General features: G+C 45.7%; 1 protein-coding gene across 1 annotated transcript; it reads left to right on the top strand.

The window, feature by feature from the left end:
• The first annotated feature begins 7,969 nt into the window (after positions 1–7,969).
• TMEM174 (transmembrane protein 174) lies at positions 7,970–8,894 on the top strand. Its single transcript, XM_055421708.1, has 2 exons — positions 7,970–8,598; positions 8,789–8,894. The coding sequence occupies exons 1-2, from the start codon at positions 7,973–7,975 to the stop codon at positions 8,892–8,894; spliced, it is 732 nt and encodes a 243-aa protein (XP_055277683.1). The 5' UTR covers positions 7,970–7,972.
• Positions 8,895–17,852: the final 8,958 nt, after the last annotated feature.

The raw sequence follows: 17,852 nt of genomic DNA on the forward strand, positions 1-17,852 counted from the left end.
AGCAGCCAAACAGTGCGCTCTCCTCAGAGAGTCACTCTTTTCTTTGTAAATAGATTGCTGCTTTATTTTAAAAGGCTGTAACTCAGGGACAGTCAGACAGCAGAAGTGCAGAGGGCAGGTATGGGGAAAGGTGTGCAGAGTTCCCATCCTCTCTCAGAGGGCACCACTCTCCCAAAAACTCCACATGCTCACCAACCCAGAAGCTCTCTGGACCCGGTCCTTTTAGACTTTAATGGAGGCTTCCCAGAGATTCTTTATCTAACCTCCTGAGATGCCAGCACAAGCTGAGTGACATCCTTTATTCAGAAAGCCAGATGCCAGCTCCATAGGGGCCCATCTCTGAGTTTCCACATTCGAATGTATTTCCAGCCTCTTCCCTCTGTTCCCCCAACCTATTTATTTTTTTCTTTTCTTTTTTTTACTGTCTCTGAGTTACCTCAGAGTTCACTTTTTGCCTTTTCAGTCCTCTAATACCTGTTTAAGTAGTTTCCTAAATTAAGTCCTCTCTATTAAAATCACTGATATGGTTTGTGTTTCCCTAACTGGATCCTGGGGCTTCCCTGGTGGCTCAGGGCTAAAGAATCCAACTGCAACACAGGAGATGCGGGTTTCATCCCTGGGTTGGGACGAGCTCCTGGAGGAGAGTGTGGCAACCCACTCCAGTATTCTTGTCTGAAAAATCCCACAGACCGAGGAGCTTGGCAGGTACAGTCCATGGGGTCACAAAGAGACATGACTGAAGTGGCTGAGCATGGCACAGCAGCTGTATCCTGACTAATGCTTATTACCAGCAGTGGGTTTAGGGAGCAGACCGATACAGATGGGAGTCGGGAGTTGGTCTGGTCTTTTTCTTGCCCTCACATACAATACCAAGCCCGGTGAAAAATGGAACATTAGCAACCCATGGCATGCAGTAACATCAAAATTAATCAAAATATTACCTGCAGTAGGCTGCAGAAAAGTGCCTGGTGAAAAAAGAGCCTTAGGGACCGAGTGTCAACATGTGCACACAGTGAGTGAGCACACGGGGTCTCTCCCCTTCACTCTGCTAATGCCGTGGGCGACGCTGATTGGTGCTCACACGCCGGATCATCCTTGCACTCCAGGAGTGACTCTCAGTTGGTCACGATGTGTAACACTTGTTATAAGCTATTGAATTCAGCTTGTTAGCTTTTTAAAAATTGGTATCTATCTATATATAGGAGATTCCAATTTATATATACACACACACACACACACAGGATTTGAGTTTTCAGTGAGAGAAGCTCAGTCAAGGTGACCTTAAAAGTGTAACTAGAGGGATCTGAATCAAGATGTTAGACAAGACGGTGGAGTAGGAAGACCCTCAGCTTACCCCCTCTTACGGCACACCAAAATTACGTCTATTTACAAAGCAAGCATTGGTAAGAAAGACTAGAATCTACTAGAAAAGACCTTCTACAACTAAAGATATAAAGAAGGAACTGCAATGAGACGGGTAAGAGAGGTGGAGTCACAGTATAGTCAAGACCCGTGAGCCCAGGTTCAGTTCAGTTCAGTCGCTCAGTCGTGTCCGACTCTCCGCGACCCCATGAATCACAGCACGCCAGGCCTCCCTGTCCATCACCAACTCCCTGAGTTCACTCAAACTCATGGCCATCAAGTCGGTGATGCCATCCAGCCATCTCATTCTCTGTCGTCCCCGTCTCCTCCCGCCCCCAACCTTTCCCAGCATCAGAGTCTTTTCCAGTGAGTCAACTCGTCGCATGAGGTGGCCAAAGTATTGCAGTTTCACCTTCAGCATCAGTCCTTCCAATGAACACCCAGGATCGATCTCCCTTAGAATGGACTGGTTGGATCTCCTTGCAGTCCAAGGGACTCTCAAGAGTCTTCTCCAGCACCACAGTTCAAAAGCATCAATTCTTCGGCAATCAGCTTTCTTCACAGTCCAACTCTCACATCCATACATGACCACGGGAAAAACCATAGCCTTGACTAGACGGACCTTTGTTGGCAAAGTAATGTCTCTGCTTTTTAATATACTATCTAGTTTGGTCATAACTTTCCTTCCAAGCCCAGGTTGGTGACCCACAAATGAGAGAATAATTACAATTGCAGAGGTCTTCCCCAAGGAATGAGGGGTCTAAACCTCATATCAGGCTCCTCAGCCTGGGAGCCCTGCTTGAGGAAGACAAGCCCATTTGATTTTGAAGACCAGTGGGGTTTACTACGGGGAGCCCCACAGGCCTGTGGGAAATAGAGACTCCACTCTTAAAGGGTGTACACAAAATGTCACACTGTCTGAGACCCAGAGCAGAAGCAGTCATTTGAAAGGAGTCTGGGTCAAACCCATCTGCTGATCTTGAAGTGTCTCCTGAAAAGGAGGCAACTAGAGATCACCCTGGGGCATAGGCACTGACAGGAGCTAATTTGGGGAGCTTGTGGACTCTAGTGCTGGCAAGTTCTACTCTGTCATCCTCCCCACAGCTTCTCAGCCTCAGGACCCAGTCCCAACCCCTGCCCACTAACCGGTAGGCACCAGTGCTGGGATATCTCAGGCCAAGCAACAAACCAGGTGGGGTCGTAGCCCCACCTGCCAGCAGGCAGGCATCCTTAGGGCTCCCTGAATGCACAGCCATCCCTAGACACAGCCCAGTGCACCAGAGTGCCCAGAAATTAGCCGCACACAGCAGTGCACAGGTGCTAGACCCAAGACCTGCAGGGTCTTCCAACCAGAGACTGGAAGACTCAGCAGGCAGGCACCCACCCCAGGATAAACACAGCCCTGCAGCCGGCCATGACCAGACCCAGGCCACTCAGTGGTAGAGTAAAATCATCCCCCAGACCTGCTGGGCCCCAACCCTGCCCTCCAGCAGCCCTACCCAACTCGAGACACCTTGGGCCCCTCAGCCAGCTGCCCCCAGAATCTGGCTCCATTCACCAGTGGGCTGACACAAGATTCGGGACAGCCTGGACTCCACAGCCGTCAGTGTCCGGAATCAGCCTTAACCACCAGCAGTCTGACAGCAGCTCTGAGCAGTGTGGGCTCTGCAACCAGAGATTCTAGGGCCTGGCTCTGCCTGCCAGGGGGCTGCCACTAGCCCTTTGGTTGTTTTTCAGTCACTCGGTCGTGTCTGACTCTTTGCAACCCCATGGACTGTAGCATGCCAGTCTTCCATGCCCTTCACCATCTCCTGGGGCTTGCTCAAACTCATGTCCATTGAGTAGGTAATGACATCCAACCATCTTGTTTTCTCTCAACCCTGCTCCTCCGGCCTTCAATCTCTCCCAGCATCAGGGTTCTTTTCTAACGAGTCAGCTCTTCGCATCAGGTGGCCAAAGTATTGGAGCTTCAGCTTCAGTATCAGTCCTTCCAATGAATATTCAAGATTGATTTCCTTTAGGATCGACTGGTTTGATCTCCTTGAAATGCAAGGGACTCTCAAGAGCTTTTTCCAATACCACAGTTAAAAAGCATCAGTTCTTTGGTGCTCAGCCTTCTTTATGGTCCAACTCTCACATCCATACATGACTACTGAAAAAACCATAGCTTTGACTAGATGGACCTTTGCCCACCGGTGGGTAGACACCAGTCCTAGGAACTCCTGGACCCCAACTCTGCCTAGCTTCAGGACCACTGCAGGACTCAGCTAATGTGCCAGTGGGCCAATGCCAGCCCAGAACCCCTTCAGCCCTGACTCTGCCCACCAGCAGGCCAATTTTAGCTCTAGGACAACTCAGGTCCCAGTCCCACCCACCAGCAGGGCAACAACAGCTTAGAGACACCTTGGACTCCTCAACCAGCCATCTTGGGATCCAGTCCCTTTCACAAGGAGGCCAATACCAGCTTTGGGACACCCTGGAACCCACAGCCAGCTGTGTCAGGAACTGGTCACACCCACCAATAGGCTGTCACTAGATCTGGAAATCCTGGCCCCACAATTAACCACCCCAGAACCTGGCTCTGCCCTCTAGTGAACCAAAACTAGCCCTCGCACCCCCTAGAGTTCCATAGCCAGTCGCCTTGCATTCTGGCCCCCCTAACAAGCAGCCAACCACTTCCACACAAACCAGTGCCTGGCAACCAAACAGACTGAATGCCAGCCACACCTACCAGACTGCCTATGGCAGTCAGCCACCACCAGAGGAAGACTAGGCAGCCCACACACGGGGCACCCCTAGAGTATGTAGCTTTGGGTACCAGAGAGGGGTGCAATCCCAGGATACACAGTACATTTCTTACAAAAGATCACTTCTCCAATGTTGGGAAATGTATCCAATCTACCAGATATGTAGAAATTAAAAGCAGAAAAAATATTTTCCAAATTAAGGAACAATCTAGAACCCCAGAAGAACTAGACAAAGTGGATTTACTCAATGAAAGTTCAAAGTAATGATCATAAAGATGATCAAAGAACTTGGGAGAAGAACACAAGTTCTTTTGGATGAACACAGTGAGAACTTTTACAAAGCATTAGAAGGGATAAAGAAGAATCAAATAGAGCCCAAGAATGCAATAACTGAAATGAAAAATACATTAGAAGGAGTCAACATTAGATGAAATGATACAGAGGAATGGATTAGCGAGCCAGGAGAAGAGTAGTTGGTGGAAAACACAGAAAAAAGAATAAAAAGAAATGAGGACAGTTTAAAAGACTTCTGAGACAACATCAGACACACTAACACTCACATTACAGGGGGCCCAGCAGGAGAAACAAGAGTGAAAGGAGCAGGGAACTTATTTGGAAACATCATATCTTTAGGAGAAAACATAGACAGAACATTCTTTGACATAAATTATAGCAATAGCTTTTTTGAATCTCTCTCCTAAGGCAAAAGACACAAAAATAAACAAATGGGACTTAAAAGCTTTTGCACAGCAACGGAAACCACTGACAAAATAAAAAGAAAACATACTGAATGGGAGGAAATATTTATAAATGATGTGACCGATAAGGAGTTACTATCCAAAATATATAAATAGCTCATAAGACTGAAAATAAGAAACCCCGACCTAATAGAAAAATGAAGAGAAGACCTAAATAGACATTTTCCCAAATGGCCACCTGGCCAACAATCACATGAAAAGATTAAACTTTAAAAGGTTAAACTCTGCTAATCAGAGAAATGCAAATCAAAGCCACAATGACATATCACCTCACACCTGTCAGGATTGCTACCATGAAAAAGAACACAGATAACTTATGCTAGAATGTGGAGAAAAGGGAATCCTCCTGAGCTGTTGGTGGGATTGTAAATTGGTGCAGTCAACTGATGCTTAGTAAAATAAGTCAGCCAAGAAACACAAATACTGTGTGCTATCATTTATATGTGGAACTGAAAAAAATTAAAGCAAATGAATGAATATAGCAAAACAGAAACAAACTTGTGGAAATAAAGAACAAACCAGTAGCTACCAGTAGGGAGAGGGAATGGGAGAGGGACAAGACAGGGGTAGGGGATTAAGTGGCACAAAGTACTATGTATTAAGTAAAGAAGCCACAAGGATAAACTGTACAGCACAGGGGATAGAGCCAGTATTTTATAACTTTAGAGTATCATCTATACAAATTTTAATCACTTTGTTGTAACCTAAAATGAATACAATATTGTAAATCAACTACACCTCAATTTAAAATAATGAAATAAAAAAAGTACAACTAGGATTTTCTTACCCGTGTGCTCTGGAATCCATTCTAGTTATGGATTCAAGGGCTGTTTGGAGGAAGGTGATCTCTTGTGTCTACTCTTTCCCTGTTTCCAGTTCTTATCTTGGTTTCTCTGGTGGCTCAGCTTGTAAAGAATCTTCCTGCAATGCAGGAGACCTGGGTTCGATCCCTGGGTTGGGAAGATCCCCTGGAGTATTCTGGCCTAGAGAATTCCATGGACAGTCCACGGGTTGCAGAGTCGGGCATGACTGAGCAACTTTAACTTTCCAGTTCTTATCTTAATTGTAAGTGACTGTCGCTAAAGACAAATGGGAAACATGAACTGAACGATTTAGAAGAACAATGTTTTCAGAGCCCAACTGTTAACTCAGGGGTTAAGCGCCTGAAAAGAATGTCAGGCTAGCTGACCAGAATTTTCATGATTAACAAGAAAAGTTGGCTCCCCTGGATCTCTGATCTAGCCCCGTGGGAAAAAGGGTAGACCACACCTATTGCAACAATGCTCCATCCTTGCTGCTCTAGGATGCTTGCAGGGAGATACCTGAGAGGGTCATTTGCTTGCTTTCCCGTCTGCTTGGCAGTGAAGCTGGTCACAAGCCTTGTCCTGTGGCAGGGAGAGGCATTTTGGAGGGGAGAAAAGCGCTCTGGTTTCCTAAGAGCACTTGGGATTAACATGGGGTTTCCAGAGATTCCTGATGATAAGAGGCACCTGGGGTATTTTCCCTCCCTTGGAAATGTTAGTTCTGCTGCGCTGAGGTGGGAACTTGGATGTTGCCAGTTAAAATAGTGGCCCAGGTGATTTTTATCATCAAGCAAGTTTGGGAAGCCCTACCACGGGGCAAGAGGACAACTCTGCCTGGACCTTGAACTCATGCCTGCAAAAGGCAGCGGATATAACATTTAACCATTGAAGAGAGACATCTGTTTGGAGACAGGAACAGGGCTACAGTTACTGTTCCATGAAAGATGAAACTGGTGGGACTCAGCACTTCCCTGGCAGTCTAGGGCTTAAGACTCCATTCTTCCAATGCAGGGGGTGTCGGGTTCCATTCCTGGTCGGAGACCTAAGATCCCACAAGCCTTGTGGCCAAAATAACCAAAACATGAAACAGAAGTTATATTGTAACAAATTCAATAAAGACTTTAAAAAGGGTCTACATCAAAAAAATATTTTAAAATATTATCGATGGGGCTGTTCTGAAGTTCTGTAGTTATGAATGACAGATCATATCAGGAAGGGCAAGTTTTCTTCCCAAAATGAGCTTGGGTGTGATTGCAGAAACACAGGAGGCTTGATAATGCAGCTATTTACTTCTCCATGGAAACTGAGGGCTGTGCTGCCACCACTGAGCGAGGGTCTGAAGTGCATTTCCCTGAGACCCCAGGTCACACCCGATTCTCTGGCAAAGAGGCAAGGCATGGAAAGGCTTCCAGGGTGTCTCTCCTCTCCCACAGCAGCAACTGCTCCCCAGATGCTGACAGCAAAGGCACTTGAGCTGGTCAGGAAAGACCAGGACCTCAGGACTCTGCGAGACAGAAATGTGAAAGTTTGTGTCATCGCAACTAGAGGTTCCTGAGGTGGGGAGGAAAACAGACCACCCTCAAACAGGTCTCTGCTTATTTCTAGTGAACTGACCCAGCAGGAAAGTTGGAGTAGATCCCTGAGCACATGGTGGACATATCTAGGGCCCCTGCACAACCCAGGGCCCTGGAGGTCCTCTGCCATTTCTACAGTCTTGGTTTGGGCAGGATGTGAACAGAGCTTCCCTGGTGGCTTAGTGGCAAAGAATCCACCTCCCAATACCTGCCAATGCAGGAGACAAGGGTTTGATCCCTGGGTGGGGAAAATGCCCTGGAGAAGGAAAGGGCTATCTACTACAGTAATTTTGCCTGGGAAATCCCATGGACAGAGGCATCTGACAGGCTACAGTTCATGAGATCACAAAGAGTCAGAGACAACTTAGCAATTAAACAACAAAACAGAGTCTCGGAGCAGCCCCTGACACATCTAAAAAAAGTAGCTCCTGGCACATAAAATGTGCTCAGTAAAAACGTTCTGAATGAGTGAAGGAATGACTGTGGGAGAGCGCTTGTCATTGAATTGCAAATCAGAGGCCTCCAACTGTTGATGAAATTTATGAGAAAGCTGCAGGCTTCACTTCTCAGACCTTTGTTCTTCTAAGCAAAGTTCAGGCCTCTGAATGTTCTACTCTGTTAACCACAGAAGCCCAAAGTTCTTCCATAACTAACCTGAACCAGGGGTTCCCGGGCTCCGCTCTCAGGAGCTCTCACAATCGCTCTGCCCTGGGGCAGGCGTGAGGACAATGGAGCGGGGCTGCGGCCGCATGGAGGACTTCCCTCTCAACGTGTTCTCGGTCACTCCGTACACACCCAGCACCGCCGACATCCAGGTGTCAGACGACGACAAGGCAGGGGCCACCTTGCTCTTCTCGGGCATCTTCCTGGGACTGGTGGGGGTCACGTTCACCATCATGGGCTGGATCAAATACCAAGGGGTCTCCCACTTCGAATGGACCCAGCTCCTCGGGCCCATCCTGCTGTCGGTGGGGGTGACGTTCATCCTGATTGCCGTGTGCAAGTTCAGAATGCTGTCCTGCCAGTGGTGCAGAGGAAGTGAGGAGAGGCTCCCGGATCCGGAGCAGACAGCGGGAGGACAATCCTTTGTGTTCACTGGTATCAACCAACCCATCACCTTCCACGGCGCCACTGTGGTACAGTATATCCCTCCTCCTTATGGCTCTCAAGAGCCTATGGGGATGAACCCCACCTACCTGCAGCCAGTGGTGACCCCATGTGGCCTCATACCAACCGGAGGGGTCGCGGCCACCATGCCCAGCCCCCCTCAGTACTATACCATCTACCCTCCGGAGAATGCTGCCTTTGTTGACGACCTGGACTACCCTTCCTTTGTGGACACTGGAGACGGCAGGTAGGGTGGGTGAAGTGCGGATGATCCCCTCCCAGCTGCGGCAGTCACGATCTAAGGCTGTGTTCCATCTGCAAGGGAGGTGGTGGGAGACTGCGGATCTCTACGTGGCCTGTTGCTGTGACGGTGTCACCGTTTTTGAGAATCGTGCTGGGGGCTGTAAGGCATCTTGTCCTTTCTGCTTCCATTTCAGGTCCAGCCCTGATGCTGAGCAACTAGAAGAGACACCGCTGGGAGATGAGGACTCTGCCTGCTTCTCCCCTCCTCCGTATGAGGAGATATGCTCCCCTTCTCGCTAGACTATGAAGCTGAGGGCACAACATTTTAGTTTTGTTGCTGACAGCTGAAGTGTTCTGTGCTGTGACCTTCAGAAATTAGATAGCAGAGCTGTCTAACCAGAAAGTCCTGACAGATACCATTTGGGGAGGGTGGGGCAGGGAGAAGTGGCAGGTTGAATCTCTCTGGTTGGTAAAAATTAGGCAGGGGTGGGGAAGTGTCCTTCTGATAGAGCTAGAAATCCCCTGGATATGGTTCAGGATCAGGAATTTAACCTGTTTATCCACCACCCATCCCTTTCCCACTGGGAAGCACTGGTGTCTTCATTTGAGCTCTAGCAGCCAAGGGAACCTGAGGAGGGCATGGCAACACACTCCAGTATACTTGCCTGGAGAATCCCCACGGAGAGAGGAGCCTAGCAGGCTACAGTCCATGGGATTGCAAAGAGTCGGACACGAATGAGCAACTAAGCACAGTACAGCACAGCACAGCCAAGGGAAAAATCACTGCTGCTGTGACTTTGGGAGTTTCCACAGTAGTGAGAGTAGGGGTGGGAAGGAAGCAGGGAACAGAAAACAGGCTCACATGGAGATTTTCCAGTGCCTGTTCTCAGCCCCTAAAGGGTATCCACATATCTGTAAGAACTTGGTGGCCATCTGGTGTCCCTGGAGGACTCTGGATATCTTAAAGTCTGCAAAAATAAATGAATCAAGTGGAGTAAAAGAATGTCTCCTGTTAGAATACTATTAGATAGCTGGATTAAACATGCAAAATAAATAATAATGGGACAATGAAATCAATAAATCCTTGAGTTATCACTGGGTCCCAGCAGTTCTTCAGCAAAGTTGAAGCCCATCCACCCCAGAACAGGATCTGTCCTGGGCCCAGGGGCCAACAGAACATGATCACTTCCCTTCACATAGATGAGATCTGTTAAGTCAGAAGAGAGCTCCCGTGTCAACACCTGGAAAACCATGAGTCATAGAAACAATCTTTATGGTTAAGATAAGGTCACCTTCTTTATATAAAAAAAAAAAAATCTTTGGTACCCTTAACCTCCAAGAATCTGAACTGACAACTAGAACAGACTCTCAGACTTTAGAAGAGACAGATAAAACCATCAGGGCTTAAAAGAAAGTATTTTCCAAAGGCTACAAAGGACAGGCCACGTAAGGAAAGGGAAGCTCAAGCCAAAGGAAAACAGGACATAGCAGTCCTTCAGAGTCTGGTTACTGCGTTTGTATATGGAGTGATTTTTACTAATCTTGATTAGAAATATCTAGTTTTCCAAAGATATGATTAAAATAAGCTCGATATTATTATTGTGATTTGTACTCTTACAAATTTCATCTTAGGGATGAAATCTCCGTATATGAAGATTCATTTTCATGTTCACTGATAGAAGGTAATTGAAAGATATAATTCATTTTATAGAAACTAGCTTTACACTCAATGCATTCATGAACTACTGGACTCCTGCCTGAGGACCATCAGTTCAGGGAGGACGTTTGGTGACAGGGACCCAGTGGAGCATCACCAGTGGCGTCCCCACCGCCACTGCCTACACAGCTTCCTCCTTCTCCCTCCTCATCCTCATTCACCGCACTTTTATCCCTGGATTTGGGTTCTGGCGAGTGGCAAGGGTGGCTCAAAAGGGGAAGAGGCGTTAGGAAAGGACATCTGAGTGTGGAAGGAGGGAGGGCAGGACAGCCAGTTTGTCACGGTGATGCTTGGAGTCTGATAGGCAGGGAACTGGCCTCGATGGGGCTTAGTTCCAGACAGCAGAGTCATTCAACACCAACTGTCCCAAGACAGAAAAAGTGCTAACACAGAGGTAATTTATGTTTTTAAAGACAGAGCATCAGAGCTGATGGCTCAAGGTTGGAGATAGGGCTCCGAAAAGAGGAATTCAGCACCTATCTGCTGAGCATCTCCTCTGTCTCCCCTTGGACTTCCCTCGTAGCTCAGTCAGTAGAGTCTGCCTGCCATGCAGGAGACCTGGGTTTGATTCCTGGGTGGGGAAAAGCCCCTGGAGAAGGAAGTGGCAACCCACTCCAGTATTCTTGCCTGGAGAATCCCATGGACAGAGGAGCCTGGCAGGCCCCAGTCCATGGGGTCACAAGAGTCAGACATGACTTAGCAGACAATCTCATCTCATCATCTCCTCTGTGTCAGGACTGAGGCCATCAAGTGGGGACATACAACTGAAAAAGCAAAGCCACAGAACAGGACCTGTGGGTTTGCTCTGGTGAAGCCTCTAGTCTAGAGACGAAGACAGATACTGATCACTTATTCCTGGTCCCAGAACCATAAGAGGGGCACTTGGACTAGTCAGAAGGGTTATCAGGGCTTCCTTGCCAAAGTGAAGTCAGAACCACTGCTGGGTAGAACCCTGGGAGCACTGTTACACAGACAGCCGTGCCATCAGACTCCTTGGACTTCTGGGGACTATGCTGGGAGCTAAAGGAACAGTAGCTGATCCTTAAAAAGAGGAGGAGGGGGAGCCTGGCAAGACCGTGGAGTGGGGGAAAGGTACCGGAGGGCAACTTGCAGGCTATGTATACCTTTATATTTCACTGCTGCTACAGTCCCCAAACAGAGCTGCTGTCCAACACCCAGGAAATCATATCCACCAGCTCCCTGGCTTTGAAACAACCCCACCTTGCTCTCTTTCTGTCTTCATTTTGGGGTTGCAGGGATCAACATGATGGGAAGTCCACTGAGTGGCCCCTGGACTCACACCAGGTCTCTGGCCAGCAAGGACACACTCCTAACAGAGTTGCAGGTTTATTGTCTGGATATCTGCCTTTATTCATTCTCTCTCTCAGCATCAGGGCTGAGTGGAGGATCATGACTGGGGACAGTGACTTGGGGTCTGCCTGGTCCCGGCTGTGATGTGCTAACCCTAACCCTGAGATTCCTGGTGTGGAGTGTGGCCCTGACTGTAGGTACAAGCTGAAAGTTCTGGTGTCCCAATCAGAACCCATGGGGCCTTGTCAAACATCTTAGCCTATGTCTGCAGAACTACTGGGAAGTCACTGAAGAGTTTTAATGAGGAGGGGATGCAATCTGATTCCGAACACTTGCTGGTTAGAGAAGACCCAGAGGCGTATACAGTATGACACTGACCTTGCTGGTGAAGTCCAGAGACACCCTTTCCTCCACCCTCCGTCTTTGCTGGGGTGCCATGGCTGGGCAGCCTCTTCAATTTACATGTAATTCCAAACAAAGCTTGGCAATCAAAGGAGACAGGTTTTTAAGAACTAAATATTAACATCTCTCAGGAGTCAATTTGGGTTGGGGCTTTGGGCTTGACACACTGCTGACAGCTGGCGACCTTTACGCGGCAGGAAAAGACCATCGGAGCTGGGAAGGTGAAGCTCAGGCACCGAAGGGAAGAAGTTTTCACAAAGCTCTTAGGCTTCTTTCTCCGCTCCGGCCGAGGTCTCTGCTGCAGTGTGGATCTCGGCCACTTCCTCCTGCCGGGCCCTGGGAGGTGAGTGTCTTTTGGAGACTGCCATCAGTTACCCTTTTGTTCCACTGAACAAGGCACGGGTGTAAGTTTCAAATGCACAAAGTGGTTCTGCTCCAAACAGCTTTTTAAATGCTCACCCCACATTTTGGGGGTAGGGTGGAGTGGGAGGTACAGTATAAACTGCTTGTTTGTGATGAGCTGGCCTTGGGTATCTGTCTTCAGCTTCCCACTTCTGGGGCTCCTCAGCAGCCGTGTTGAGCGTCAGGTCAGCGGAGTGACGCTAAGCAGAAGCCCCTCACCCCGGAGGGGTGCTGGTTGTCTCACCTCAGAAGCACCTCATAGCCAGGCACTGCCTGCAGAGCCTGCTGCCCACACCCCTTGGCAGCGACTAAAGTCCTCTTGCAAAGGCCTCCACGTGACTGCTGCTGCTGCTAAGTCGCTTCAGTCGTGTCCGACTCTGTGCGACCCCACAGACGGCATCCCACCAGGCTCTCCCATCCCTGGGATTCTCCAGGCCAGAACACTGGAGTGGGTTGCCATTTCCTTCTCCAACGCATGAAAGTGAAAAGTGAAAGTGAAGTTGCTCTCCCACTGAATAATCAATGTGAAATGAATAAATGAAGAACTTTTCAAATAGACAACAAACAAATAGTTTAACTTAGCTCCTTTTATTATGAAAAATTTCAAAGAAGTAGAAGCATAGAGAGAATAGTATATGAAACCCTCTATAGCCCTCACCTTTCCTCAACTCATGGCCAATCTTCTTTTATCACTGCCCCTGCCACCAACTGGATTTTTAAAAAGCAACCCCAAACCATCAAATCATTTCATCCTAAAAAATTTCACTGTGTAGCTTTAAAAGATAAAGGCTCCAAAAAAAACGCAACACTGTTGTTACACCCTCAAAATTTATAATTCCTTAATGTCTTCAAATAGTCAGTATTCAATCTTCTTGATTTTCTGTATTTAATATTTTTTTACTGCTTTGTTTTGTTTGAATCAGTATCCAAATTAGACTGGCTTTTGGCTAAATGGATCCTAAATTTCTGTCCACATTATACCATCTTTTGAGAGGCAGAGACCTGGCATGACATGGTAGCAGAGTCATATTTGTTAAATTTCGCTTTCCAAACAAAAATGTTTTTCAAGATTTTTTTCACTTCACATTTCCCTCTCTGTAAGTTCCCTGAAACTCTAGGACTCCACTGGAATTAGAAACTTATTTTTTTCTACTTTTAGCATATTATTAGAGAATTTTTTCCCAAACATCATCCTAGAAAATAATTTTCATGAAAAGAAAAAGATCTTCAAGTGCTGGAGAAGTATCTGTTGCCTAATAATTTCAAGAGTTTCAATATCAGAAAACTGATCATCATAAGCATCTTTGGCTTAATTGGAAAAAGTTTTTTCCTCTAGAGACCATAAAAACTCCTTTGAACATTTCAAAAGTGAGAACCAGTGTCTCCTCTTTAAGAAATGAAACCTCTCACTCTACACTAAAAAAGTTGTACCATCACCTGGTATAACTGAACTCTCTGAGGCTACTGACTGTGGGCCTCTTACCAATGAGTTCTCAATTCTCAAATTAAAAACTAATGTATTTTCTGGTCTACCTACAACTCTTCCTTTGAAGGGGTGTGTGTGTGTGTGTCTGTGTGTTCACCTACACTCTTTTATTATAGAATGTGATTTATGGATTTCTGGCCCACTCACTACCTGTAAATCACCAAGATTTTATGTCCCAAGCAGTCAGCAGTTGGTTATAAAATCAACAGAGAGCTGTACTAAATAAACCTTTACTGGATTGCTCTTAAGAATTGATGACAAATCAGAAAGTGAAGACAATTCCATGGGAATGATTCTCACCTGCCTCTGGGAGACCACAAAGGTCTCAGATATGGGGATTTTATTTGTCTTGAGCTTTTAGGAAGATTAATAACCAGGTGAACTGGGAAGGAAGTCAGTTTTCTAGGTTCCAGAAGTTTTCTTGTAGCAAAGAATTTGTCCTCCAGCACAAAACCTACACATGTGTAAATCATAAGACACAGATACGTATGCTAGAGTCTGCGGTTACACACAAGGGGCTGGAAACGAAGCTTATGTGATTTTTCTGTTCTAACCTTTCATTAGTTTAAATGAACACATTTTTTTTTTAAAGGGGTATGTGTGTGTATAGTCTTCTTTAAATATATAGACTATCTCTTAAAGAAGACATAAGAACTGGTAATAATTATGTCTGTGGCAGAGGATGGGAGACTTCTTTATCACTTTAATTCATGCTAGTTAATAATTTTTTTTACCATGTTCATGTATTTCCTGTTCCTAAAATTATTTTTAGAATACAAGAAGAAAACGAAATGATCCATCTCCAATACTTTTCTTTTTTGATGGGATGATAATCACTTTACAGTATTGTGTCGGTTTCTGCCCTACATCAACATGAATCCGCAACAGGTACACATGTCCCTCCCTCCTGAGCCACCCCCCCATCTCCCTCCCTACTCCCACCCCTCCAGGTTGTCACAGAGACCTGGGCTGAGCTCCCTGAGTCACACAGCAAATCCCCACTGGCGATCTGTTTCATATATGACAATGTATATGTTTCCATGCTGCTCTCTCCATTCATCCCACCCTCTCCTTCCCCTACTGGGTCAGGTCTATTCTCTATGTCTGCATTTCTACTGCAGGATACACTTTTTTCCTCCATGTACTTTCAATGTTTTTAATGTTTAATGCGGGAACTGGGTTCAATCCCTGGGTTGGGAAGATCCCCTGGAGAAGGGAAAGGCTACCCACTCCAGTATTCTGGCCTGGAGAATTCCATGGACTGTATAGTCTATGGGGTTGCAAAGAGTCGGACACGACTGAATGACTTTCTCTTTCACTTTTCATCTTCTTGAGTCCTCGAGTAAATGATTTTCATTGCCACTGTTGCTTATATATGTAACAAGCACACAAGACACATAGAAACAACTGTGTATTTAGATGGACACAATGCAATATAGTATGAGTAACACTTCCACACAGACACATACAGACAAAGTCTCTGGGAAAAAGAACAGAGTTTTCACTATGTATGTGGAAGAATTTTCAAACATACATGTTGTTGCTAAAGTCCTCTGTCCATGGGATAAAACACTAACCAATGCCAACATAACAGCGGCAGAAATCTGACTCCACGTGGTTCTTTTCTTTGATGGTTTGTTTCAACCCTGCCTTCTTCACACTGGGAAGAACTGTTCACAGCAGACAGCCATTCACTTACCAAAGAGCCACCACCACTGTACCTTCAGAGATGAAACAAAGCCACCTAAGTAAACCGGTCCGCGTCAGAAGGAGCCCGAGGGATTACCTTTGCACCCTCCCCCACCTCCCCAAGCGGGTGTGAGAGGAAATTGTGTCTGCAGCAGCTGCCCCTGCCCTCTCCCTCCTGGAATCTGTCTGGGACTCCTCCTCCAGGGCCTGTGGGGCTGGTTTGATCCCACTTCAGCCAGGAAGGATGCCCTGATCCCTCAACAGATTGAACAGGAGCCCCGCACACATGCTTGGAATTTTTCAGGAGGCAAGCAGATTGCAAAGGGGAAACAGAAAGCTCTGCCTGCAAAGCGCAAAGAGGACAGATTTAGGCTGGAGTGTGTCTACGCCCCATGAGAGCCCTTCTGAGGCCATGGGCTCACCCTTGGGGGTCACCTTTCTGGTCCCTGTGCTCCAGTCTCTGCAGCTGACTTCCTAGCTCACCCTGTGGCCCTTGAAGGCCTGTGGCAGGAGGCATCAGCACCATTCACTTGTGCATTAGCCGATGTGTTTTGAAAACTGAACAAAGTGAGCGCGTCACTCCAAGGGAAATAGCTGACAGTATTTGTTGCCAATGAGACCGTTCAACCTTTCAAGTGAAAATTAGAATTTCTGAAACCTTCTATTTATCATCATTAACTTGACAATTTCTCTAAAAGTGGGCTTTTATTTACAGATCAGTATTGATATTTTAAAAGGTAATTTCTAAAAATTTATATAATGAAATGCTTCAACATTTGAAAGGTCTGTACAACTCAGTGAATTAATATTTTCCACATGACCACTACAGGATATTACAAAATCATTTTTGGGGAAAATGCATTCAGAGTGCAAGACAGACCAATGGATCTTAATGTAACAGTACAAAATGTTCACTGATACAATTTCAGATTCCACACTGCAAACAGCCTTTCAGAAACTACCACCTAGGTTTTGGTCTAGTATCCAAGAAGAATATACAGAATTATCTGAAAAGCTTTTAAAATACTTCTACATATTTCTACTATACATCTATGTGAGGCCAAATTCTCTTCATAAAATTCAATCAAAACAACATATGGCAACAGATTCAGTGTAGAAGCAGATATAAAATCTGAGGGTCTATTTTCTGTAAAGTAAGATAATAAAAACTTTGCAAAAATGGAAAACGATATCATTTTTCACTTTTTTTTGCTTTGGAAAAATAGTCTATTTAATACAGAAAAGGTTTATAATATTTGTAATTTTCATTTTTTAATATTTTTGAAGGTCCTGGAGTTGTTTTAATTTTTCCCCTAGCTTTACTGAGGTATAATTGACAAAAAATTGTAAGATATCTAAAGTGTACAATGTGATGATTTGACACGTGCATTATAATTTTTAAATGAATAAATGAATATTGTATCCTGTTTAAATTTTAATTTCTAATAAGGTAAATAGGAAATACTGATAGTCCATAAACAAAAATTCTTTGGGCTCCTCAGTAAATTTCACAGGTATAAAAGGTTTTTAAGACCAAAAAGGTTGAGAACTGCTGGAATATATTAATACAGGGGGAGGTGGACAAGTGCCCTGTAAAAGACTACAGTTCCCAGCCTCCTTTGCAGCTAAGTTTGGCCATATGACTAAGTTCTGGCTAACTGGATGTAAGTAGAAGTTTTTGGAAGGGGGTTCCTTGAAGACTGCCTAGAAAACAGATAGCTGGGGAATTCATTTCTTGCCTTTTCGTTTTCTTCCTTGAAGACTACAACTTATATATATATAATTACAGAATCTTCAGCAGTTGTCTTGAACAGTGAGATGACCTTAAGGATGGAAGCTACTTGTTACAAAAATGGAATAGAAAAATAGAAGAAGGCTGGGTCCTCAGTGACTAGATGCTACCTGGTAATTTACTTAAGAGTTCTTTTAAATTAGAGAGAAAGGGACTTCCCTGGAGGTCTAGTAGTTAAGACTTTGCCTTCCAATGCAGGGGGTGTGGGTTCCATCCCTGCTCAGGGAGCTAAGAGCCACATACCTCAGGGCCAAAGAAACTAAGACATAAAACAGAAGCAATATTGTAACAACTTCAATAAAGATTTTTTAAAAAAATTAGAGAGTAATATGGGAATTCCCTGGAGGTCCTATGGTTAAGACTCTTGAACTTCCACTTTAGGGGGCATGAGTTCAATCCCCAGTCAGAGAACTAAGATCCCTCAAGACATGGTAAATAAATAAATGAGAGAAATAGATT

The sequence above is a fragment of the Moschus berezovskii genome, chromosome 18 (genome assembly GCF_049115385.1).
Source record: "Moschus berezovskii isolate FMDL1 chromosome 18, NW_MosBer_1.0, whole genome shotgun sequence".
NCBI classification, from domain to species: Eukaryota; Metazoa; Chordata; class Mammalia; order Artiodactyla; family Moschidae; genus Moschus; species Moschus berezovskii.

Excerpts from the sequence above, each read along its gene's own strand:
- TMEM174 (XM_055421708.1), top strand. The coding sequence starts at position 7,973 with ATGGAGCGGGGCTGCGGCCGCATGGAGGACTTCCCTCTCAACGTGTTC. Across the intron at positions 8,599-8,788 it reads GTGGACACTGGAGACGGCAG|GTCCAGCCCTGATGCTGAGC; the intron begins GTAGGGTGGGTG and ends CTTCCATTTCAG.